Here is a 27,141-nt window from a genome sequence, read left to right on the forward strand (position 1 = left end):
AAAGGGAGTTTTCTTTCGGCCTGGTTAATCTGTGGGATACCTGAATTTGTTATTTCAGGGGGTGGAAAAAGAAAGTTGATACAGAAAGTTTTCCTGTGTTGATATCACTCGCTGCAGACCCAATCTAGTGTTGTTTCAGGCAGAGAAAAAGGTTATGAATTTTTGTTCCTTTCTGAAATTGCCATTGCATTTATTTGCCCCCGACTTGTGTTTTGACTTCCACAGCTCTTCTTTTCTTGCAGGAAAGCCTGAGATAATATTTGTCCTTCTTTCTGACAAGTTTGAGCAGAGACCAAAGGTTGCTCTATTGCTGATTGATCAACTAGCAGAAGGAGGGTGGGGGGGGGGACTGAGCTGGTTTCTGTCTATAAGGATGTGGATTTATAGACCCTGGAACCGGAAGAAAAGTGGTTTAAAAAAAAATTAGGACTTACTTTCAGAGGGTACATATAATTTAATTTGAGAACTGATTTAAGGTTGAGGTCGGGGGTAAGGTCACATCTTAGGCGCAATCACCAAGAGCTTTATCCGCTAATCAGCAACCGGCTTTTCTAAAACAGCGAGTATTGACCTGCAGCAGCACAGCACAGTTCTCAATCATCATTTTGGTCATTACTGCTGGGATTAATGGCATTACTCACTATAAGAGCAGACACAACCCATCTGCCCTCCTGGATCTGGGTTCTATGACCACAAACTATTCAACTGATTTAATTTCTCTAACATTAAGTAGACGATTGAAAGATTTGCCAGTTGTAAAACCTGTAAGTTAAATATGTTTTCAAAATATACTTGGCATGGAAACATTCACTCGTGTACGATATGTGTTGTTAAAACGAGCTGCAGCAATCATTAAGGAAAATAAAGGCCATTACTATTAGATCACGCGGCATTGTCAATAATCGGCATGCTCTTGTGCTGTTTACTATTTAGTGGGGATCGATGGCAGCTCACAGTGACGAGGGCAGAGGGAGGATGTGGGTGGGAACGACGCTAGAGGCCATGTTTAGTGAGATATGCAGTTGTTGAGGAGGGAGCTAGGAAAGGACACAGAGAGAGCGAAAACATAGTCCAAGACCTCATACTACCTTGGCAGCTGGTGTGTGAGAGGTGGGAGAGGAGAGACGTGAGTGTGGGCTCTTTTCTGCCAATTACATCCACCCCACCTGCTCCCCTACCCTGCCATGAGTTGCTTCGGCTGCATGCCTTGCACACAGCGCCCGGCTTCGGGCCCCGCGCTCACATGCTGCCCCTCACGCTATTTGATTATTCTGCTGTTGCTAATCAATATTCCCAGGCTCTGTCCATGGGAACCCCTCTTGAGCTGTTGCTTAGCGTTGTGGTCACTGATTTGTGTAGCCTGTGAAGACTGGCTCAAAGTCTATATGATTGAGTCAGGTAGAATTTGCATTTATTCAGCATCTGTTGCGGCACGTTGCTTTACAACATAAAACTGTTGTGTTTATTATATATTATTATAAAAGAAATTGTATTCAATCATAGAACTCCAGAGAAGTCAGAGTTAATACCAACTGAGTTGTTGCTGAAGGAAAGCTGCACAACATGTAAATAATTACCTTTTCCAAGGTGGTTAGGTTTTATACCTGTTTGTTTTTTTGTTAGAAGGGTTATGCAAAAAACTACTGGTCAGATTACCAAAAAAACTTAGTGGAAGGATGAGGTTTTGGTCAGGAAAGGACTCATTAAATTTATTCATAGGTTTTGTTAAGTATTTTTGTTCAGTCGTTTCAATTTTTTTGTAATACATCAGTTATTATTCATTCAATCTTACTAGAGTAAAACCAATAGGAGTGTGTGATTTTTCTACTTAAATATATAATCTTAACTATTCTTGAGTCACATATGATATAAATAGGTGTATTGTCTTCCATTTATAACGTTTGGTTTTACTTTAATTATTCATGTGTTTATTTATGATATATTGTAAGGTGTCCTTGGGTTTCACGAAAGGTGCTGTGAAATGAAATGTATTATTATACGATGATAATTAGTACTACAGTAATAATAGTTATTATAATCATAAAGCAAACAAATGCAAAAACAAGATTTCAAATTCATTCAGTCCACATGAGCCTATTGTTCTGAAGGAGGAAATTCACATCACAGAACCCACGTGCTGGTTGGCACAAGAACTAAGTGAATCATAACAATCAACTGTGGTAATAGGAATGATGAGGTTTACCCGTGATATGTTTATGTGTCATACCTCTATGTTCTTATTCGCGACGTTCTTCACAACAGCAGGAAACAGCTCCGATGCATTTTTCCCTTTGGCAATCAGCTGAAAATAAACCAAGCAATAAAACAATGTTATCCACTAATCTTATTAGTATAATTAAAACAGCTAGGAGAGGAAACACACACACAACAGTGTTTATAGTGTTACACGCTCACCCCAACGACCCTTTTCATGGCCTCAAGTTTGAGCGATTCCTTGTTGCTCTCCAACATCTCTTTGAGGTCTTCATTCCTGAGGACAGAAATACTGTTAGTCTTACTATGGTCAACATTAGAGAAGCTACGGCCTGCTGAGGTGACTTGACTAATCTTTTTCAGAATTGAGAGCTTGACCAAAGGTGCTGTGAAATCTCCTTGTCCACGACATCTGTGTAAGCTTCGCAGATAGCAGGGCAAACAGGCAAGAGTAACACTGGAACTCTATAGGAGTCACGGACAAAACAGCAAACTAAACAGGAAGAGTGCTATCTATAACAGCAGCACAAAAGCCACCAAGCACTCACATGATGGAAATCCATGTTTCTTGGCCGATGCTAATGCAAAATGTGGGACAGAAATTCCAACGCAACCATTGATCATCTATACCTCCTTCCGTTAGGCCACCACTTTGTTTCAGAGAAGTGAAATATCTCATCAAATGGATATATGGATTTCAAGGAGATGTGGTACAGACATTCATGATCACCTCAGGGCAACTTGTGAGATTCTCTGCCCTTTTAACCATGCACCTCCATCAGGTCAAATTTTTTAATTGGAAATATATTCACGTTGCAGGAGGATATGGTTAAGTTAAAAGTCTTATCATGTTAAACATTAAATGTTTTGTATTCTTCCTAGGTTTTTTAATGATATGATAATCTTAATTGAAGTAAAATAATCTAAATAGCTGAACAAATATTGGAACTCTTTTGTTTAAAAGCGACGTATTAACCAACAGAAACTTTCTTAGCGTTGCACATGATACAAATCTTGATATGAACAACTGCAGTAACCTAAGTACACACCGTTCAGTATATTCTATAGTTGAAAAGTCAAGTTGTTAATGCCCTCTGTTCAAAAAAACTATCTTGGAGGCCAACAAAAAATGCACACATAACAATAGTCTTCAGAGTGGATTAGTGGCAGTGTGTGTGTGGTCTTACTACAGTACCCGACTTTGTGTGTCTCCTTAGGGCTCCCGTTGCTGAGTGTAAGAGCCTGTTCTTCCTGACTCAGCCCAGTCTTCAAACTGAGCTGCAAGTTCTCAGCAGACATCATGGCTGTCCGCATAGCTCCCACTGCCTCCGATCGCAGAGAGAAGCCAACAGCCATACCAGCTTTCCTCCACAGCAGCCCAAACACACTTCCAACAACCAGTAACTCCTTAGAGGCTAAACAAACAAACAAAAAACGAGGGTCCACAAACCCAACTCAGTGTAAAACCAGCAACTCCAGAGTGAAAACAGAGCTGTGGTAATTACTTTCCCCTCAGGCTGGATGCCCTGTTCTCTTGGCTTTTTTCATTTAGTTGTCTCCTCGTTCGTTGTTGTTTCAGAGCTGTCAAACTGGGAACTTTGGTAAAACAGCACACAGAGCACTGGTCTTGTGCCTGTCATTCACTAGTCCCTTCCTCTTCTCATGGGCAGAGAGAGTCACAAGATGCCCGGACAGCTCACCAATGGCAAGTCATCCTCACTCTTGAGGGTAGTGCCTTCTCGCAGGGGTAAGATCTCGGTCCTTAGGTCCTTAGCTGCAGTCCCGTCATATGAACCTGTTAATCCCGTCTTCTTACATGTTCTTTCATCCCTGGCCCTCTGATTGTGTAAGTGACTGCCTGTATGTGTGTGTGTGTGTGTGTGTGTGTGTGAGATTGTGGTCACTTCCCTCTAGGGGAAAAAAGGAGGGCCTTATCTACACTGGTGGGTAAACATGGAGCAACTTTTCATCACCTCCACTGTGCTGTGATCCAGCTTAACACCACTAAGAGCACACACACTCCAAGTTTGGCCGAACGGGCCAACAGGACAGGCTTACATCGAAGATAACAGCAACGGACTGAATGTCAGGAAATTACGATGAACATGTGAACAATACAGAAGAAGTTTGGAAGGGAATGTGCCTTTCACGCTTTCTTTTCTGTAGGAGGAAATGACTGATCTGAGAGCCTGGCCATGAAGAGACTCCAATCCCATTTACAAGCTGATAAATGGGTCAAACAATCAATGTCTTGATGTTTTTTGGGGAAAAAAATTATTTCCACAATACAGTGAGTAACACAGAATGGTATTGTTCAAAGTTGACCGGTTTCCCGAAAATGTTATTATGAATCTCAAGGCTTTAAGGTATTGTTTGATACACGCCCTTAATTCAATCCATGCCAAAAATGTATGGACTTTGTTCTTGGCCTGTACCCCACTGTTCCACCAAGTTTCAATCAGATCAGTGGAGCAGATTTTGCGTAATCCTACTGACAGACCGATTAACAGCAATGAAAACATAGGCTTCTTTGCAAAGGTAATTAACCACATCTAACACCTATACGTATCCAACAGCCATTAGCATCACGCCTGGCTAGTCATTCACTTTATAAATCCTTTCTACATCGCTGCTGAGACTGATTATATTATTATATACATTTACCGATGGCAGTTTCCTAATTAGTATCTGTCATAAATACACCACATGTGCATCCATCTTATTAAATGCCATTGTTACATGAGGACAAAACTCACTTAAATACATGGTCATGTTTTCTCATTACGACAGCTCCGTATTTCACTGTAAGAAGTCAGATATGTATTACTGCATTTTGGTTTATCCACCACAATCTGTCTATTAACACATACAGGATGTAAATCAGAGTGGTAAGGATGACAGAGACTGCAGAGATTAGTGCCTCCATGTGGCAGTAAGTATATTAGCCAGCAGCACTAAGGCTTTCATCAGATCACTGTATATAACCGGAGGCAGGAGATGGATTTTTAGAGCTGAATTTTCTAAGTGTTAGTAAATACGACCTGGCTCCAAACCTGTATTATGCTTGACTTTTGTAATTCCCAGAAAAAATTATACAAAAGCCAGAGGGGAGAGAGAGTTACGTAATAAACATATTCCTGATTGAAAAGAACAATAACCAATTCAAAGCCCACATTCAAGTTCTTACATGACAAATTAGAGTTGAATTGTTTTAACAGAAGAGATGTTTCCTTCTCTAGCAGAGTGAAAGGACTCCATCAAGGCTGCAGGAAACCAACGAGGGTTGAACACTGGACTGCATTTCTCTTTTCATTCAGCAAGGAATGAACGAGGGAATGCTATCACCATGAAATTAAAATGGCTGCCAATCCAAAACTACTAGCTCTCTGCAACTGACAAAACAAGTATTTTTTCTTAAGAACTAAGGAGAACTTGTGCAAATCGTGCGAATTAATGCTCATTCTTGAAGAGAAAAAATACTCAAATTGGCACTTACAGTGTCTAAAGGTAAGGGTTTATAATAGATCAGATCCCCCCCCAAAAAATTATATTTGTTTGAAAATGCAGCCTGTCCAGCTCTGGTTTGGTAGAGGATACAGAGACACGCCCATCTAACAGTTGCCCAAGAGAGAATATGCACAAAAATAGACAGCGTGTGGAGTAATGGTGAACAGGGTCAGAAAATTCTAGATTAATTATGTACATTCAGAAATGGGCTTTTAATGGATTTCATTACTGCAAAGGGGATTAATAAACTGCACCACAATAAATAGCAAATAGATGTTTCCAAAGTTAAATGTATAATAACAAAAAGTCATATTAGTATATTAACAGAAAATATTAATTTTGAATTCTAGAGTAAGTGGAGAGCTTATGTTTGTATTATCTGATAAACACTGGCCATAGCAAAGTAGAGTATAATAGAATCAAATTCACATCTTTTTTTTTAACTGCTAACCAAGAGCCTGATAAATTACAACATAAGACAGTGAGGGTATGTAATCCAAAGTGTTTCAATCAAAGTGTTGCCACGTCACACACACACTAACACACACACACACGCACGCACGCACAAATCAAAAGTTCAAACCTTGAAAGCAGCATAATTCTAGTCAAATAACTCTTCACTCAGGCTTTTGCAGGACTCCTAGGTTGAAATATAACTGCTTTCTAAATGCCATAACAAACCTCACTCATAATATTGTCTCACCTAGAAATAAAAGTTAAAGTAACATCCCGTCACAAAGAGGGGGCCTTTAAGACAACAGAGCATTACAGGAATGCTGCTGTGACTTAACGTGACGGAAACATTCAGCCACAACTTGATTTAAACGTAGCAGAACAGTCCATTTATTGACTGCTCAAACAAGCCGGAGCTAACTTTAATTAACAAGTATGTACTATATACGTGCTGCTGACTAATGGTAGATACTTGTATTAGGATGCACAAGCGTGGGTATTGTGAATTGTGTCAGACAGACAGAAACAAACAGAAGCATCATTCATGTCCCTGCTATTCTCTTCCTGATCTTCTAGCTTGGCCTTGAGGAAAGTAAACATATGACCCAGCGTTGCCTGAGTGGGTAGCTAGTCATGTGAGACAGCTTAAAGAGTCACTCTAGCATGCTAAGCAACATTTAACACTACAGCAAAGGAAAGTCATCGATATAACAAAACTCCATCTTGAATTTCAAGGCCACTAAAAGCTTGCTCAAAAAGAAAATGAGAAGCTGCAGTGCAACACCTTCTTATTAGGTATTTACACCTGAAGGTTTGATGTGGTGTGTAGCTTCTCGCTCACAAAGACCAGCATGAAACCAATGCAGCAAAGATGCATAACCACTGATTTTAAACTGATGATTGGCTGCCCTCTAGTGTCTGGTTTCTGAGATGGAACTCAAACCACGTTCCCAAAGCATGCTCACAGTCCACTTTGAGACTTGTAATACTCAAATCTTAGACATTCATGTTATTAAAATGGTTATGAGGGAGTATTTCCTTTTTCTCCTTGGCTGCTTCACCAGGAAACACAGAGCTATGTGGACCCCCATATAACCAATATAAGTTATGTTCAAATTTTTTAACAAAAACAAAAGGTATCAACAAATTCTAGTCACTCAAACTCTGACTATACATATGCAAATAAATGTGTTCTCTCCTACACTTGAGCATTATTATATAAAGCCTGATCTGAGTTTATAAAACAGGTGGTTTAGAGCCTAACTCAAACAGCTTCCATGTTTTGACTTAACTAACTTCATACCTGCAATAATGAGTTGGAAAAAATGTAATATAATCTAGTAATCTGAAGATTATTTTAATTAATAACATCTCAGTCATTTTCATGCAAAAAATACAAAGGGATTAAGTTTTCAGCCTCATACCTGCTTTTATTTGACTGTAAAATCAATACTTTGGGGGTTTGGAATGTAAATCAGACAAAACAAGACATTAAAAAAGAAACTAAGAATAATTTGTTATTAATCAAAACACTTATAAATAATGATAATGATGGTTGGTGTAATGTAATGATTTACTGCTCTTATTTACGAATCCCAAATTTTTTTTTTTACAGATTTTTACAGATTGGTTGTTACTACTGAGCAATTATATCTGAAGTTTTCTCACAGGTTGTCAGAGAGGTCCTGAGGATTCAGAATTAATCTGCAAACATAATTCAATTTGTTTATTTACATTATAAACCTAGTAAATATACTATCAAACATACTCCTGCTTACAGTACATGGATTTTCAAAAACTCTGCTTCTAAAAAAAATGCAGACAACATCTGCCCAATGACCCAATCTCCACCAGCTTTCACACCTTTTGTCTGCCTTCAATACTAAAAAGTAATGAGAACAATATGCATGTTAAAGTAATAGTTCACCAAAAACTGAAAATCCACTCATTATCCACTTCCATCTATGCCGGTGGAGGGTCGGGTGAAGTGTTTGAGTCCACAAAACACTTGAAGTTTCAGTAACAAACAGTGTTGCAGCCAATTCCAATACAATTGAAGTAAATGGTGCCCCCTCTTCAGCGAAAACTCGCAGCAGTGCTACCGCAACTAGTGATGCTAACGGAACTAGCGATACTTATTGCGAGTTCCCTCTGGTTTCGTCTCACACACCTTTGGGAAACAGTTTCCATGCAGTGTGTGCACGCAAGTCTGAACGTGGGTCCGAGCTGAGGATAACAACAAACTCCAAAAGTGTTTTGTGGACTCAAACCCTTCACCCGCCCCTCTATCAGCATAGTGCTGAGTAGAATTAAGTTAGACCTTAACTGGGGCCATTGTATATTAACTACAACTCATAAAAACACATCAACGATAGATTTTCCTCACTTCACATAAAATGAGACAGCTGACACAATCTGTTCTCATGATAAATATTGAGTCCACCAGTCACAATGGCCAGAGGAAAAATAAATACCACTGAACTGAGCAAAGAGAGAAAATGAGACATAGCTTATTTCTGGACTCAACGCTGCATGGATTACCAACTTGGCACCGCAGTTAGCTGTAGATTAAACTTTAGTCATTTGTTGCAAAGACGCGTTTTTATGATTCTCCCAGTGTGAAGCAACCATCAGACAGGGACAACTGGGACATGGTGGTATTTCTCCAACATAAGGTTGAAACATACAGGTTTCTCTCTTTGATAATCAATACATTTTCAGGAACGTCCCCCATAATTCTCTGAAGCCTATGTTAGCAAAGTAAGTTCTTGACTTGTCTGACCTACAGTTAAACACCTATGCTAAGTTTGCTATGAAGCAAGTTGGACAGTAGTAAATACTCTTATTTTGGAAGCTGCATTCAGGACATTTCTGCTTGAAAAGGGACATAAAAAAAAGTTATACTAATGACGTCTCTCTCGTGAGTACTGGTTATGAATGAAGGAAGCTGTCGTGTAACTTGGAGGAGGAGGGGGGGGGGGGCTGAAAACAAACATAACAGGCTTGTGCCTACTCTCCTTTGTGAATAGCGGGTTTATACAGACGCTGATAAACATAGATTACATTTAACAGTACAGCAGATGTGCAATCAAAGCCAGACATGTCTTCAGAACGGGCTCATTATCCATATCTATGACAGTTGGATATTCAGGTGCACCATGGTAGAGAGCTAGCCGACATTGGCCCCCGCTGCCCGGCTTCTGACTGATGCTGCACCGCGCTGTTAGCTCCACAGAGTGGCCTGTGGTGGTGCTACTTTACCGCAGGTGAACCGTGCTGACGCTGGGCGGAGGGACACGTCACGGACCGTCTTACTTTTTGAAGTCGGTGCTGAAGAGTCCGAAGGCGGATCCGGAGCCGGAGGAGGTCGCGGTGCTCTCCTGTCCCGCTTCCACGGCAGCCTCCGCTCCTCCCTGGTCGTTGTACAAGGCGGTCGTCGACATGTTGGTTTAGTCGCCGTCTTCTGCTCCTCAACACAACAGCAGACTACACATACACGCAAGAGAACGTTCGTGGCGTTGGACCGAGCGGCAGCAAACTTCTACAGGATTTCACCCAACTTTTCTTTTTCACACGCAGCAGCGGAAGTGTGAGCTGGACAAGCGGGTGTCACATGACAGGGCCTCGGCATCACACGGCTCATAGATCCGCGGCAGACAGAAGAGACAGCGCGGCGATGCCTGTCGGAGCCGCGTGTTTACACGGCGCAGATCTATGTCTGGAATCCTCCGAGCCCCTGGGTTGCCACGGTAACAACGTTACTACGGTTTTTCTCAAGGAGGAAAAAAAAGAACAGAACGTTTTACGTATTTTACGTATTATTTACCGTATCAATGGAACTTTATTTATATTGCAGCTTTAATGCAAGTTAGTGCAGTTCAACGGGGTTTACATATCATTGACAATATCAAAGTAAAGAAAATAAACAATAAAAAACAATTTCAGAGAAATGCAGATAAAGTGGAGATAAAAAAAATAGATCAATAGAACAATAGAATATGTATATAATATAATAGCAGGTCTCATAAAAGTCTTGAAATAAAACTAAATTATAAAATATTACTATTAAATCATTCTTTAGAAGTACTTTGAGATTAACTGTTTGCTATTTTACCCTAGAATGAGCCTTTTATATTTAAATGCTTTATATTTACATCAGGAGCAGGTCCTCTCCTCAGAGGCCACCATGTTTTATTTAATTGTTTACAGTAGCCAGAACTGGACAAAATAAACGCTTTTGAGTTTTATGACAACTTAATTTTACCATAAGTTCTCTGTCATGTTTTGAGGGGAGGGTGAGGTGATGGGTTTTCAACTGCAACACACAACTTAACCACTAGATGTCACTAAATCCTACACACTAAACCTTTAAAACACATACACACTTTTGTTTCAGCGCTTCCATCAACAAGATGAGTACCCTAGTGTCGTCTTTGTTAAGGCGCTTATGATCATGTTTCTGGACTCAGTTAATCAAAATATACAATTTCTCAACAGACCAAAGGTGAAAGGTTGGGATGTTGCCAGTCACAAATATGTGGGTCACACTTATCCATCCTGGAAGTTTCAGCGATATTCTGAATGCATCATTATTATATACCACCCAGAGCCTCTTCAGTTTTGAACTGACAGCACTGACGCTGTTCATCATCATCATCATCATCATCATCAACTCATCATCATCATTATCATCATCATCACATAAATCACTATATTTATTTTACAGCCACCACTAATTTTCAAAATTGAAGACTGCTTTGTTATACATACTGATAATAACCTACGCTTTCACCACAACAAACCCTCAGCAAATAACCTAATAATATAATGAATAAAAAACAGAAAAAGGAATATCTGCACAGTAGGTCACACTCAAATGTCATTTACTAGTAACAATGTTCACTGTCTGTCTCTGGGAGGGCCGTGACGTCACTGATGAGTTAAATAGCCACAACAAACAGGCCTTTAGAGCTAGATATCAGATATAGATCTATCTATCTATCTTCCTATCTATCTGTCCGTCATTCTGTCAAACAGATAATGAGATAAAAACATAAAGCAACACTTCAAATACTAAAACCTCAAGAAAACCCATTTCTATGAAAGTAAAAACTAAACAACAAAAGAATAGAAATCAAATGCCTGAATTATTTTAAATACAGCTAAAACTCATTGAGAAAAACTACAGGCTTCTTTTGTAAAATTAACATTATTGGATATGAAACTTTGCTGGGATCATTTGAAATCATTCATGATGTATACTTATTTCCAATTTTCCATTAATACACTTATTAAACTCTTGCCACACTGTTTCAGGGTATTACCAAAGCCAAAATAGACGAGGCAAAGATTTAGGATGTGCAATGTAAAATGAACCTAATGCTTCAATATGATACTGAAAGTTATGCAAAACCCCAAATAAAAATGTTTAGTTTAAAGGAAGACCTAAAATAAAACAAAAATAGGATGTCACAAATAACAAGGTCGTAATGAAATTCATGTTAGAAAATCTTGCAAAATGACACCAAGACATTTTTGGTCACAATTCATTGAGTTATTATTTCTTCTATGTCTTTTTAAAGTATTTCTCAAGTAAATAATACAACATTAGATAACAAACCATAGGAAAGGACGACCCGCTATTAACATAAAGTGAGATAAAATAACATTAAAGAACTTTTTGGCAGCTGTGGCTGATGTAATTTTAACTGATATCTCATAATAAACAACATGATTTAAGGGATGTACTTCCTTGAGTTAAGTACAGATGAGCTGTTAATGTTCTTGGATGTAACCAAGAGATACAATGGTAAGGTGTGAAGTAGATTTATTGAGCAATAGACTGTTTATAGCAGTGAGCTCAGGGTGAAGTTTTGTTTTGCCAACCGGGACGTGACGTATCTCTACTTCCGCTGAGTTGTGACTCATGTGATCCGCTGCTGGTGACCAATCCCTCCCCGCGGTACAGTCTCTGGGAGCTGCCCACACTCGACTTCACGTCGGACCGTGACACCTCCTGCGTCTGTCCGCCTCACAGCGAGACCTAGCGGGTTAATCTCCGGCGACAGTCGGTCCAAACGTTGCTCTCTAAACCAGTGGCATACACCTAACGGGGAGGACTCACACCACGAGAATGTCGGAATTCGACAGCAACCCGTTCGCGGAGCCCAGCTTCAGCAACCCGCTCCAGGTAACGTTAGCTAGCTGAGGTAGCCACGTTAGCGTTAGCTGCTGAAGTGTTACACATTAATAACGATCAGGGGGAGTATGAAGTACCACGTGATATGAAGTAAACAGCTGTGATGACTCCACTCTCTGATTAAAGATGGTGTCTTTCCTCCGACTGTCACTTTCTAGCTGTGCCGTTGCACTTTGGCTGCCTGTAGTGACACAACATACTGAGGTGTCAGCCGGTGTTGTGTGTTCGCCTCACAGTTGTTAAAGATCCAGTGTGTGAGATTTAGGTGAAAGGGATCTATTGGCAGAAATTTAATATAAAATAACCGTAGTCTTGTATTCACTCGTGTCTAAATTGTATGAATTGACGTTTTCTTTACCCTAGAATGGGCCATTTTTATTAAAATACTTTATATTTACATCAGGGGCGGGTTCTCTCTACGGAGGCCTCCATGTGTTTTTTACAGTAGCCCAGGCTGGACAAACGAAACACCCTTTTGAGTTTTTATGACAACTGAAGGCTGCCACAGGTTCTCTCTCATCTTTGAAAAGTGAGGTTGAGTTGAGGGGGATTCAGCTGCATCATGCAACTTCACCACTAGATGTCACTAAATTCTACACACTGAACCTTTAAGACTACAGTTGTGTTTTATCAAACCATTTGGTTTCCTCCACAATGCCCTGTTTGTACCTTTCTGTTATAATCAATTCAGTGCCTGTTGGTGGCTCCACTGATTTCAACTTCCCACACGTCGGACATCCTTCTCTTTCCATACTTATAAAGTCAACATTATCGGATATAACCTCAGAGAATGTCCGCAGAAATGGGTCTGGACCATCTCCGTAGGTTGCCTCTTGTACATGAACAACACATCAGGAGATTCTCCACTCAGACGCCTTCACAACTATACAGAAATCTCAGGTTCAGGTTATGGCTGGAGCAGCGAGCAGAAGAAGGATGTAAAGTGTTTGTTCTGCTGCTGAGATCACACATTTGTTTGTTTAGATCGAAGTGGATGACACTTATTTACAGGGACCTCTGTACTGTTTTTGTTCCATCAGTCCTGTTGTAGAAATGTCATACACGACCACAGGTTTACCTGAAGCCTCTGGAATACCTGCTGATGTGTTCTCACAGGGGCTCCTTCCCACATTATCCATTATTTATTATTATCCACCCAGCCAGTTGGATTCTCACATACAGCCCCTCTGGAAAATGTCAGGAAATTATCTGGAGTTCAGTGCATGTCTGAAAACACCCATGCAGTTGTTTTTAGGTAAATAAACTGCTGTTCAAATGTTAAAAATAGCCATGGATTTTTACACACTATCTCTCCAAAAAAAGTACAACATGTAGTTGTACATTATATCAGTGTTATTTATGCTTTCATAGAGCTGTGGGCTTTGGTTAGGACTCCACCCTAAGTCATACTCGTGTTGTCCTTATAGTGTCTTGTTATGGTGAAAACATTTGGTCATGTGCTCCCTCTGTTTCCTCCACTCCTCTCTAGTTCAACACCTCAGGTGCACTATGCAAAGACAAATGGCAGCAGGTAGTTGTACAGTTGATTCGACTTTGAACAACCTAATGTTAACTTGCAACCATGTCAATGGACATGGAAACAAAATTAACTTTTCTGATCACTGATTAATAGTTTAAGTTATTTCTCAAGTTTAGGTTTGTCAAATATGAGAGGAGAGGAAAACTGAAGGACTTTAGGAAAATGTAAAATTGTATGAATATATTAAACAATAAAAGAACATTTTTGATGCCACTACCATCACATCAGATATATAAATGTATAGTCAGGTAAACATCAAATTCAGTTTATAATTATTTGATGAGGGTTAAGGGCAGATGATGTCACACATATGATTGTTAAACCCTTTGAGACAAACTGTGATTTGTGAATATGGGCTATACAAATAAATTTAGGTTGATCGATACATCATTGTACACACATATTCCTGTTTATGACGATATAGCCCAAAAAAGGGATATCTTTCATTTTATAAGCTTTCATTTATTGCATTAACTAAAAAAACACTTCCACCTTTTTTCTTAGTCAGAGTGTGGCGACGGAAAGTGCTGAAGGCACAGTTTGTCGGTACAGACGCACAGAGAGTGAATTATTCACGGGGTCTATTAACATACAGGCATGACTAATGAACCCCTTCCATTCTGCCATTTTCCTGTCGCACGTTGGCTTGCACTTCATTTCGTTTTTGCCTGAGGAGAGATGGAGCTTCCTCCACTACTCTGAGCCATCTTCAATAGTTCATGAAATCATATGGTGCCTTCGTGGACGACATGTGGTGCCGGGATTTGTTCCCTCTGTTTTGGCCTATTTTTTCTGCATGCGGGCAGATGATAGAAAAAATGAAAGGCTCTATATGGAAGTGTAGCTGCTACATTTGATCTACTCGGCAGCTCAATCAAATGTGGGATTGTCGCAGTGACTATTTACTGTTCTAACATATTGCAGCTTCACCTTTTAAACGTAGAAGAGTATGCACAGTGTTGAAGTGTCCTCCAAGTGTTAGATTAGTGCAACTGCTCACACTGAACTCTGCCAGTTTTGTTTCCACCTACGTCAGGATCTCGGTGGATTCAATTTCAATTCTTTTACATGTCGCTATAGGAGACAGGGAATCCGTAGGCGTTTGTTTTGCAGTTTTCATACAGACAAACATTCAACAAGTGGACGATGCATGGTGTAAACTGCAGACTTCAACCTGAAAATTCTACACTTGGTCAATATGATTGTGATTGTTTGGCTAAGCAGGAGAGAAGTATTAAAGTTTGAACACAACATAGACTGAAATATTAATGACCCCGGTCTGGTGACAACTTACCATCACCAAGCCGTGTGTGTACGTGGGTGCACCAGCAGAAGAGATGCTCCCAGAAATGTAAGTCAGACCACACTGAGCCTGGATGAGAGTAGCACTTCAGGAAAACGCAGATCGGATGATAAGCTTGTGCTGCAATTTGAATAAAACTAGGGCCGGACCGACAACAGCTCATGGTAAGAGTGTTAATCAAAGAAATGTATTATAATGTAGCTTTTGTGTTGTCATGGGGAACAGGAAGTTAACATGCAAGTGCAGGGGGAAGATACTAAACTAATTCTGTTTAATGTTTGACCTGTTCCAAAGTACTTGAATAAGTAATCATATGTGATTGTAGTTGTGTTGCAATATTATTGTCACTCACACTAGTAAGGTATAGTACAGATTGTCCTAACATTGCATGTCTGCTGTAATAATACTCCTTTACATATATTACAAAAGTATGACTAAATATACTTTAATTATTGAAATTAAAGGTTCCTGCCAAGTGTTTAATATTTGTATTTATATTTGTTGTTCATATATTTATGGAGGAAGCTGTGTTAACATGTCAGTGTTAATGATGTCAAGGTTTAGTCAGTTTAAACAGAAGTATATATTATAAACTCTTTGGAACGATTTTTCATTAACTAATCTTATATTTTATATGGAAATATAGGAACTTTAAGGAAAATCTTAAACTGAAAAAGTAGTATAATATAAGTAAAATAAAATATAGTAGTAACTACAGAATTTCCCTCTAACATGTAGAAGAGTAGAGTTGAAATGTAGCTGAAAATCTCAAGTAAACTACAGGTACTTAAAAATATGTGTTTAATTAAAGGTACTTTGTTGGATTCCACCTCTGGGGTCTGGATGTTTTGCCATCATTCTTTTATTTCAGTCATTGTGCTCACATAATTAAACTGTCATTCTCGGCTAGTCCTTCGTGAACAAGGTTGTTCAAATATGCTTTAATGCAGATCAAGAATGTGGGTAACAGGAGCTGTAAAGTGCTTCAGCAGTTTTTGTGCATAGCGTAGCAAACTAGAGAAACACAGTCTCCCTTTTTATTTCTGTCGTCGGCAGCCAGAAGCATTCGCCCCAGCTCCCGAAAGCGTGGACGTGGCTATTTATAGACGTCTTCCTGTGAAAATTATTGGAATCATCCCTTCTTTGTCCGTATTGAATTATAGGCCTGTTGCGTTTCAAATAACGAGGGCTGTTTGTCCTTGATTTGACAGAATAATGGAGGGTTTTCACACTTTCATGAGGTATTTTTTTACTATAGCGATTTCCACTGGTGTCCTTGGTGCAAACTCAAAGATAGTCGAGTTAAGATTTGGATATTCCTATGCCAGACTTGAGCTGTTTTCTGCTTTGCTCAGCCTCTCTCATGTTCTTTTTATTCCCTTTTCTCAGGATCCGTCAGTGAGCCAAGCGAGACAGACGGCTCCTCCTGGGCTGGAGGAGTACAACCCCTTCACAGAAGCCAAACCAGTGAGTGCTTTTACAGATTATTCACTGAGCTCATTTATCAACTAGTGCTGCGGAACAACATTCACAGGGTTTAAAGTAATCCTTGTAATTTCTGACTTTCACATGAGGCCGTAGCGATTGGAATAGATTGGTCACTGTTGCGATGAAATATTGTGTTAAATGGAAAATAAAAGAAACTGAGGAGTGCAATAAATCCATCCCCTGTGCTCCTTAGTCCGACATGCAGATTAACAATTGTGCCACCAGAACTGTAATTCAAAATAAGTAAGTGGCAATAATTCAAAAAGCCAATCCTTGTTAATTGTTCAGGTCTTTTTGACACTAATTTAAAAATAATTTATCAGCTATCCACACTTCTCCACTCATGGGACACCTTAGTAGCCCCTTCTATGGGTTGATAAATGATGCCTTGTTAAAAAGCTCTAACTCCCCTGATTCTAGCTGCACAAAGCATTTTAGCATCCAGATATCACAGGAGCAGCTGTTCAAACTGGTTTAGAGTTGTTGCTCCACAGCAGAGGTACAACTACACGCCTTTAAACGCCCTTATTTATAAGAATATTTAAAAACCACCCCACTGACTGCTACAGAGCGCTGGTGTAGTCAGTTGTTATTAATATTGAAGGTACAGCTTGTTCAAATAGCACCAAACTCGGCATTGCACTTCCCATGATTACTAAGAATACGAATGCCAAGAGTGACGTTTATCCAGATAAATGATCCACATACAGACAGACAGACAGATGGACGTTTGTGGAATAAGTTGGTAGATTTCCAACATTGTATCAGGCTGTTGTTGATTTTTTTTTAGTTTTGCTGTGACTCAGCATTGTGGGGCTCTGTCAGCTGTGATGGGGGGGGGTTTGATTATAATTGTATACTCGTGTTTCCCTCCATAGGCGCCTGCAGGGATGGCACCCAAGACTGCTGCGCCCACCATCAACACACAACCTGCCATCATGAAACCCACAGAGGAGCCTCCGGCCTACTCGCAGCCTCAGGCACAGGTATTGTGGTCCTTGTCTTTTTCTTATGTGCTGATATTATTAGGGCCCGAGCACCTACGGTGGGAGGCCCTATTGTATTTCGAAGGATTTGTATTTCCCTTTTGTTCTTTTTCAGGGCCTAGACATGCTCAAATTCGTACCAAAGATTGCAGGAAATTCCAAACCCCAAAAAGTAATTGTATTCTGGTGTAATTTGAAATGGGCGGGGCAAAATGGTTCATCAACGCCATCTAAGGAAAAGCCCCTCAGTTAGCTTTCACCAATCAAAAATCGTAGCCCAGATGTATCATGACTAGCCCAGGTGTATCGTGACTAGATAAAAAAAAAAGTCTCAAGGTGCAATAGGAAAAACGCAACAGGAATCCCGCCATTTTGGATTTAGTGGCTATTTTGGCCGTTATCTAAAGTACTTGTCCCAGGGTTTTCATCAGATCAACTTCATATGGACATGAGTGTCTTCACAAGATGGAGATATATTTTAGAATCCTTTGATGTCTGAGATGCAGAGATGAAAGATTTATACGATCTGAAGAAAGAAAGAATAGTGTTTTTGACCTGAACAGATCTATTAGTCTGGTATAGTGATAGTGATAGCACCACCTACTGCCAAAAGGAGGTAAGCCTCGTTTTAAAACTAAATTCGATTTAGATAAAGTTTTCACTTTGGTGTCTAACTGAAATGGGTGGACCTTAATGCGTGATTAGTGAGCGTGGTCCAGCGGTGCATGACAGACGCAGGTCGTGAAGCGTTTATCCTTGCCGCAGTGAGCAAAATGCATGCAATGCGAAGACGTGAGTTTGGTCATTGATCGCTCTCTCCACTAACAGCAACAGGCTTCAAAATGCGTGTGCTTGGGCCCGTCAGTGCTACAATGTAGCCCTTCTTGGGAGTAGGCATTAAAAGCAAGCAGGCTGTGAGGCTGGGACATTTCTAATGGCTTTGTCCAACACCACCAGCAGAGATTCAAGTTCGTACTGAAGGCAGAACATGAAGTACAATGACAGCTGGTTTCATGCTGAGTTTGTGGACCGAAAGCAGCTCAGCAGGAAACTGTCTGTATCCGTAACCGAGCTCGAACAGGCCGACAGAGGAAATAACTTGTGATGCTGCATCTCATTTGTCGGCAGCATGTTGTTGTGATGTCTCTCCTCCTGCTGGCGCCGCCCCTCTAGAGAATTTGATTCATTCCAAAAGTAGAAACGGAGAATTTGCAGGGAGCTGAAAAATAACAGCCTGCCAAAGAGTCTCCTGTACTTCACCATTGTGTTAATGGCTTTTCATTGTGTGTGTGCGTTTGTAGGAGCAGACGCGGGCAGCTGCGGAACTCTTGAGGCGACAGGAGGAGCTGGAACGGAAGGCTGCGGAGCTGGACCGCCGGGAGAGAGAAATGCAGTCACTCAGTGCTTCAGGAGGTCAGCACCAGACCCCGGCATACCGCTCCAGATCAATACTGGCACCACAGAAAGATGAACACAGAAAAAGAATGACCCTTTTAATCAGGAAACAGATTCCCTGTTAGGATCATAACAGGATGCAGTGTAACAACTTGTTTCTTTTTGTCACACTTTTAATAACACGTGATCTTAATTTGAGGGAATAGTGAGACACTATTGTTGGATGAGAACATCAATATCAGTCTATATGATAAATATGAAGTCGTTTCATACCTCGTGGCCAGAAGGCAAGCAGCAATGATGCCATGTAGTCCCTGCACCAAGCTAATAAATGGTGTCAGTAGAAATAGTGGTAATTAGTCAAATGTAAAGGTTTACCTTCAGGCAGAGCCATGTAAGCTGTTTCAGGCTGATTATTATTCATATTCAGGCTACATCCATACATCTACGTTCTTGTCTCAAAACAGTATTTTCAAACTCAAACAATCTCTGTCCACCCAAGTGATTTGGCACCGTATCAGTTTTAAACCCTGTATCATACTAACACACCTGAAACAGTATGTCATATGGCCGCCCGTGTTGTTTGGTTGTTAGTTGCAGAATTGTCGCACATTTTTTGAATAACAGCTCATCTCCTACACATATCAGCAGTTGTTACATTGTAAAATGCTGAGTTTAACTGCACAACAGCTGTTAGCAAAAACAACAGGGTCAGCAACGCTTGCAGTCAATGATCCATGTTCAGTTCTACACTGGTAACCAAGGCTAATGTCGGTTGTTTCCAGAGGGGGTCATGCTATAGGAGCCTGGCTAATCACAGAAGGTAACATTATGACAGAAAACTCCCAATCAGCAAGTGGTTGTGAGTGTCTTGATCAGTGTTATCAATCATCTCTGTTTCTGCCAGTCAAGACTAAAATGCACCCGATTTTCCGAAAGAACAAACAATTCCTTTGAATGATCATAGATCTTGTACAGAGAAGGCAGCTTGAGGTTTCTTTTTTGAACCACATCAACCAAAATATACAGCTTCTCTTCCGTGTCTCAGAGCCGACATCTGTATGAAACACATCACATCAGCTGATGACTGTGTTAACATGCACACAACAATCCAGACTGGCGATCAGAGAAAATGAATTTACTGCACTGCACATGTTCTGCAGTAATGTGGTTATTGTGAAGTGCAGCTGGCCCATAAACAGACTCATCCCTTATAGTAGTTTGGAACTTTAGGTTCAAGAATGTTATTCATACACATCCGTTACAGCCGCCACATCAAAGTGATTACTGCTACTGCTTCAGAATTAGGATGCACATTTGACCCGGTTGGTTTGAACCATGTTGGAGTATCTTGTCGTGGTACCCTCCCTTTACACTCCCCCCGCTGGCCTGCACTCACTTTACATTGGAACAATAAACGAACAGTCCTTGAAGGGATTACTATGCGGAGATTGTAAATGAGGTTTGCCCCCACTGCTTCAATCCTAGAAACACTGGAGTGAATAGTCTGATGAGTCCCGAATGAAACATGAAGTCATAATTTCTTTTAAAGCTTTACTGTCAGTCACAATCATGTCTTTTATTGTCCTGTTTCAGGCAGGAAAAACAACTGGCCTCCTCTCCCAGAGAAGTTCCCTATGGGGCCGTGTTTCTACCACGACATCGCCGTGGACATTCCTGTCGAGTTTCAGAAGACAGTCAAGATCATGTACTACCTCTGGATGTGTGAGTTGTAGTTTTTTTTTCCTGTTGTCATAATAACAGTCCACCACGTTTGTCTAGACTGAAATAGCTATATAAAGTGCCATGATGTTCTATGTACAGACATTCACATTCCCCAGAGGATGAATCCTACTGGGTTTTCTAGAGTTCAGTACTTGTAGTCATCAAATAAATAACTGTGGCACCTTCTGGAAGATTAACGCTAATTTTTCATCCAGATATTGTTGATGTGAAACAATTTGATAACTTAATCAACCTTGTGACTCCAGCTAGTTTCTGGTGAACAGTATTGTATGCCCCTTGTCGAGTAGTATACTCTCGACTTCTGCGTTAATGTGAATTCTAGGTTATTGCACAAAGAATTATTGTTACCTAAGCAGGGAAAGGCACAGTGAAATTGTTTTACTCCCATATTGCCATATTGTTGATGGGGGTTTTATGTTGTACCAGTAAGAGAATCCAGTGAAATACAATCCAAGAACTCCAGTTTCAGAAAGAGAAAGAAAGATTTATGAGACAGTGATGACTTCACAGCAGTTCATTGTACTCACAGGCGGGGTTTTGCAACTCTGTAAAGTTTTCACCTTGGCAACTTTTTAAACAATCCTTTTATTGAGAGTAATCTACCAGGAATGTGCTCTTGCATTAGTTTGATTGGCCAAACTCCGAGCCTGAGGGCATCATATTGAAAAAAAAGTAGAGCCAGGTTATTTTTTACCTGATGACCCTGACCATGGTTTATTTTAACTTTTTTTTAATGACTGCTGTTTCTAAAATGTGATAATTTTCAATATTATCATTATTGTTATTGTTATTATCATTGTTATGGTCTGTCTACAAAATTTCGACATGGTACATAAATCATAAAAAAAACATTTTCTTAAAAAAGACCTTCCTAGTTAATCAAATCTGATTTAACATCTTTGCCTTAATAAAAACATAAAGTCTGTTTTATAAATGACTAAAAACTACATTTCTCCCTCTGCAGCCTTTATAGCTCGGCCATAATAGTGTTTAAATGGTCACTGGAGTTACTGGAATTCAGCAGGCACATGACAAGGACATGTTGCGCAGTCATGTGGGCTGATGAAGGGACTTGGTCAGATGATTGCTAAAAGATTTGTTTAGATACACACTTCATAGAAAAAGGCAAAGATCCTTTCTCTCTCATTTTTGTGCTTTTATTTTAATCACAGAATATCTATGAATAAAAACTTGGAATCTCATACAAGCTGGATCTTTTCCAGGCTCAAACAGAGACAGGTCTCGAAAACGAGTGTCTACCCCCCCACCCCCCACTCATCTGTGGTATGTCAGCCAGCAGGATAATGTCATATGTCACACTGGGATGTAAAATCCACTCACTTTTACAGACCCGACTTTAACCACACACTCTCGGTTAGGAACCCAAGAACAAATGGTAACGATGAATTATTGAGAGTGTGTGTGTGTTTTATTGCATCAGACCTGTACAGTGTTACATGTTGAAATATTGAGCATCAGCGTTCCCTGCTCCTCCATAATGAATCTGACTTGGCAGGACACTGGAGACTCCTGCTCCCTGACACTCAGTATACAGTAACACACTGTAACGCACCAGGGCTGTCAGCCTGTCCCACTTTCACTAAAACCACCATCTGCATATTTACTGTTATTTTTTCTCTCTTTTTCCCCTCACACCTCAGTTCATACCGGGACGCTGCTCATTAACATGTTCGGCTGTCTGGCCTGGTTCTGTGTGGATACGTTGCGTGGGGTGGACTTCGGCTTGTCCATCCTCTGGTTCATGCTCTTCACGCCCTGCTCTTTCGTCTGTTGGTACCGACCACTCTACGGAGCCTTCAGGTGAACAACACAGCATCTACCTACTAACTCCACAAACGTCTGTCTGTATGTGTAACGCATTTATCTTATCGTCCTCAATACGTTCCACATTAATAAATATGGTAAACAGGCAAACAACATTTAGCAGTTGGTGGGTCAGGGCTTAACAGTGAGTCTTCTTCTACATCCTTTAATAAGGTACACCAGTTGCCAGCAATTGTTGGCCTGCAGGTCAAAACCGTCCCATCAGCAACACTATCTGTCCCGCCAAATTATTTTTGATCATTTGATTCTTTTCATTTCACCATATCTGCCCGACGAGTCACGGGTGATGATCCGTAGATCATTACCCCTGACTCATCACAGCAGTGTTATTTACTCTTGCAATTTCTCTACAAAGTAAAACACATCTTTTGTTATTTTACTGCAATGTTTTACAGTGAGCTGAATCACAGTGCCTTTATTTTGAAAAGTTGTACATTTTGGTCTGAAGAATGCGTCACATGCTTAAAAGAACTGTGAAACAGCATTGAATAAAAATTCTGTTTTGTTTATTGAAAAACATTGGCTATAAAATCAGAGAAGAAGCCTGTTGGTCATAGGTCTCACATATAATTATTCACATCCTTCTTCTTCTCTCTGCAGGAGTGACAGCTCATTCAGATTTTTCATTTTCTTCTTCGTGTACATCTGTCAGTTTGGAATCTACGTCCTCCAGTGTATCGGCATCTCTGGCTGGGGCGCCTGGTAAGACAACAAGGCATAAACACACTGAGGGAGAGAAAAATAGAGGCAACTTCATTTATTCTTCGTGCCAATATCCTCACAGAAGAAAGTAGTTTCATTGATTATAACATGGTTATTAATTAATACATATTTTTGAGAGCAGCATAAACAAGTCACTTCTTCATTTAGTTCTCAAACATTTGATGGTCACTATTCAATATTTGCTGTCATAACATTCTACTAACATTCTATAAACTATCTTTCAAACTGGTAGTTGGACAAAACAAGACAAAAACCTCAACCTGGCCTGTAGAACATCATGATCAACATTTTTCCACATTGTGAAATAGATACATTTTTTTAAATAATTGTAAGTTGCAGCCCGAGAAAAATTATAAAAAAATTAGAATATGAATGAGAACATTCAGAACTAAGTTATCTGGTTGATTGGCCCTCAGCCTCAAGCTCCTTTTATCCTTTTAAGGACATAAACCATTTTAACAGAAATGGAGACTTTAATAAATTACTCAGTAATTTTGTAGCTTTGACTAAACATATGAAACAGGAGGAAATGATGCATATTTTCAGCAGCAGATTATTCCACATTTGAGGCAGCAGGATGTGTTTGTGTGACTGAGACAGTTAGACTGCAGCGTGGGTGTTCATGATGAACAACAGTGCGTCTCATTGACGTGTTTTCAAACAATGTAGCTCAGTCCCTTAGAGAAATTGGACACAGCAGGCTTTGACACACTTGTACTTGTTAGTCAGATCAATTTATCGTTAGTTTAGGTCTTTTCATGGGATTCATTGACCAGGAAAAAAAAACAGAGCCTCTAATGAATGTCTTGTTCTTAGTGGGTGGATCTCGGCTTTGATGTGCCTGAATAGCAGCATCCCAGTGGGCATTATCCTGATACTCATCGCTGGTCTCTTTACCTCACTGGCCGTCATGTCCCTCATCATGTTCAAGAAGGTACAGTGGACGCACCACAAGCCCAGAGATATATTCAAGTAGAGTCTGTTACAGGCTGTTCAGCTTTAACCCACCCCTGTCTTCTCTCCTTTTATCCCCACCAGGTCCATGGGATGTACCGTACCACGGACGCCAGCTTCGAGAAGGCCCAGCAGGAGTTTGCCACCGGCGTCATGTCCAACAAGACGGTCCAGACGGCCGCCGCTAATGCCGCCTCCAGGGCCGCGCAGGAAAGCTTCAAGGCGCAGGTCTGATCGGCCCCATAGGGCGCGCTCAACTCTCCGTCCAACACTAACCCATCTGCCCCTCCTCCTCTTCTGCTCACAAATGCAGCCCCCAGCTTCCCTTGAGCCAAGTGGCCTGTTTGAACACATGGAGAGCCCCCCCCCCCCAGCCTGCTGACACTGTCAGAGTGGTTCGTGTGAGGGCGCCGCAGTCACCACATGATCTGTGATCTGAGAGAAAACCACTACTGGGATGATTCGAACCGGCTCATGGCTCCAGCGACAACATCACACACCCTCATCTCTGACTCTGGGAACCCCTCATCGACGCTGCACTCACACCACTCAACCAGCGGGCTCTACTATATTTTTGTATGTTTGTTCTGTGTGTGTGTGTATGTGTGTGGCCAACTTAATGATTGTTTGTGTGCCTATATAAACGTCTGTTCAGCCTTGAGGCCTGTGTGTAGACTGACTGTAATGTAGATTGAACCAAGTCCGACTCTGAAGTTACTCGGGCATTTCTCAGCCGTCTTTGAAGCTCCGTGTGTTTCTTTAATTTATCAACCTAATCACTTCTTCCTGTTTTTAAAATTAATTTATTATCGGACAAATAGAAGTCATGCAGCGCTCTCTAGCGCTCGGTGAATGCTCATGCAGCAGAAATCTGCGATTTATTTTGCTGGGGTACATAATTTGTCACTGCTGCCCTCCGGTGGAGGGATTTTGTATTGTCAAAGATGAATGCTGTGCATTCTAGTTCACTACCTTGCCTTCTGCTTTCTGTTTGCTTTAGTCAGAATTGGATTTTTAGAAGGTCTGTAGTCTCTCTCCTTTTAAAGTGATACTTCAACTGAAGTCTCATCTGTTAAGTATCAAATACTCACTCCTGCAGCTGTAGGGATAATGGGTTTCTTCTCTGTATCCAGTGATTAATAAGTTGCATTGATTGTGTATTTCTGTTGTTGAGGAGTAGATACATGATTTCTCGGAAAGTAAATTCAAAGTGTTTGGTTTGTCCACGGTTATGCTCCAAGTTTCTTTAATTTGTTTAACCATCTAAATTACAACCAATCAGAGCTCTCACCACCTCTTTCACCTTCCAGCAGTGTTTGATACTTAGAAGCTGTTTTTATTTTGGGTGGAATATCACTTTAATGTTTGCTCTCCAGTATCTCTGTTTTCTTTAAATCTATTGCCTATACTGATCTTCATATCCACAGTGAAATCCCACCGAGTTGCACTTTAAATCCGGTCATTAGATTGTTTATAAAACCGGTGCAATGAATTGATATTTATTTCAATGGCCTCACGCCTTCCTGCTCATTCGTGTAATTCAAACGTTCTAACATGCACCAGCTGAGTTCAGCAGAGTTTCACATGGAGCCTACAACACACACTGTTGTGTATATACAGCTGCATGTTTATACAGTCTGTTTGAAAGGAACATTTCATTCTTCTCCACTTTTTCGTGTGTTCTGGAGATTTACCTCAGTTGTACTCAGGATGTGCTCTTCACTTGCATGACAAGGATAAAAGTCAATTATACCAGGCCGTACAGAACTAAAGAGACTGACACCTAGATTTAAATACATGTGCTGTAAATTAACATTTTGCAATGAAGAAATTATTAAAAAGACCACGAACATTGTCAGTAAATTTCCTGTGATGTTCTGATGATTGCTTGCTTATTGGTAACTGGAGAACTGTGGATTAAATAAACCACAAGCAGAGTCACAATCACATCTACAGATGAGGTCATTCGTTTAATTACCAGTTTGTGGTCATTAATAATGTTCAAATGCATTTTACCTGCAAAAATGTCTTAGAGCCAGTAAGTGGAGTTTAGGAACTGGGAAGCAGCTTTTCACCATTTCTTATTTCTTTCTGTTGCGCCGCGTGTTAAAGCCAGTTAAGCCTTTTGTGAGTATGTGACGTGTAGGAGTGTAAATAGAGGGACTGTGGAGCCTAATATTTGTCAAGGGCAGAGTCCGGATCCTTCTTCCTGGAGAGGAGCCATTTTTTTATTCTAACTGTCAACTTATCCTCTGAGGCTGCAACATGCCTTCTTCCCTCGTCCCCTTTTTGCCGTTTTTATTTCACATCGGCTTAATTTGGACCAGTGCATTTCTTTCTGCCTAAACACATGCATGTACAAAGCATCATGAGATTGTTCCTTAAAGAGATTCCTGCTGATTTCTGACTGTAAAAACTTTCTGGCTTAAAACAAACAAACAACACATGTGAAGAAGGCGACAGGTCGACTGTGATGGGAACTGTGGGATGGGACTGTGGCTTTAAACTGTGCTAATGATAAACAAGGTTTGTTTTGGAAACAGTGAGAACAAAAGTAAACTTTTTCCAGCTTCTGTAAAATTTAAATAAAAGGATTCAGAAGTGTTATTATTCAGAAACATACTATGGGATGTTTGTATATTTTGTCTGATTTACTGATGGTCGGCAGTTTGCTCTAAATTTGTGTTTGATTTAAAGGTGCACTCTGGTTTCTCCTTCAGTCGCATGTTGAGCAGTGGAGTTTTGTATATTTACTGTATAAGCACTGAATAAAAGTCTTCTTCTGTAA

General features: G+C 40.4%; 2 protein-coding genes across 5 annotated transcripts in view; one reads left to right on the plus strand and one right to left on the minus strand.

The window, feature by feature from the left end:
• ap3b1a (adaptor related protein complex 3 subunit beta 1a) overlaps positions 1 to 15,225 on the minus strand; it is a 57,972-nt gene extending 42,747 nt beyond the window's left edge. The window contains exons 1-3 of one of the 4 annotated variants that reach the window (XM_053447687.1): positions 15,208 to 15,225; positions 2,416 to 2,491; positions 2,228 to 2,302 (exon numbers count right to left, since the gene is read on the minus strand). In XM_053447687.1, the coding sequence (XP_053303662.1) occupies positions 2,228 to 2,302; positions 2,416 to 2,472 (132 nt within the window). In that variant the 5' untranslated portion in view covers positions 2,473 to 2,491; positions 15,208 to 15,225. Of the gene's footprint in view, positions 1 to 2,227; positions 2,303 to 2,415; positions 2,492 to 3,409; positions 4,092 to 9,489; positions 9,790 to 15,207 lie in introns of those variants that run through there. The other 3 variants (XM_053447684.1, XM_053447685.1, XM_053447683.1) reach the window with 3 other exon arrangements.
• On the plus strand, positions 12,128 to 27,141 carry LOC128462331 (secretory carrier-associated membrane protein 1). The gene is made up of 9 exons (XM_053447688.1): positions 12,128 to 12,364; positions 16,606 to 16,683; positions 17,583 to 17,690; positions 18,992 to 19,103; positions 20,682 to 20,810; positions 22,493 to 22,652; positions 23,277 to 23,378; positions 24,216 to 24,333; positions 24,438 to 27,141. Exons 1-9 carry the CDS (start codon positions 12,308 to 12,310, stop codon positions 24,585 to 24,587), a joined length of 1,014 nt encoding a protein of 337 aa, XP_053303663.1. The 5' UTR covers positions 12,128 to 12,307; the 3' UTR covers positions 24,588 to 27,141.

This window comes from Pleuronectes platessa, chromosome 19 (assembly GCF_947347685.1).
Source record: "Pleuronectes platessa chromosome 19, fPlePla1.1, whole genome shotgun sequence".
NCBI lineage: Eukaryota > Metazoa > Chordata > Actinopteri > Pleuronectiformes > Pleuronectidae > Pleuronectes > Pleuronectes platessa.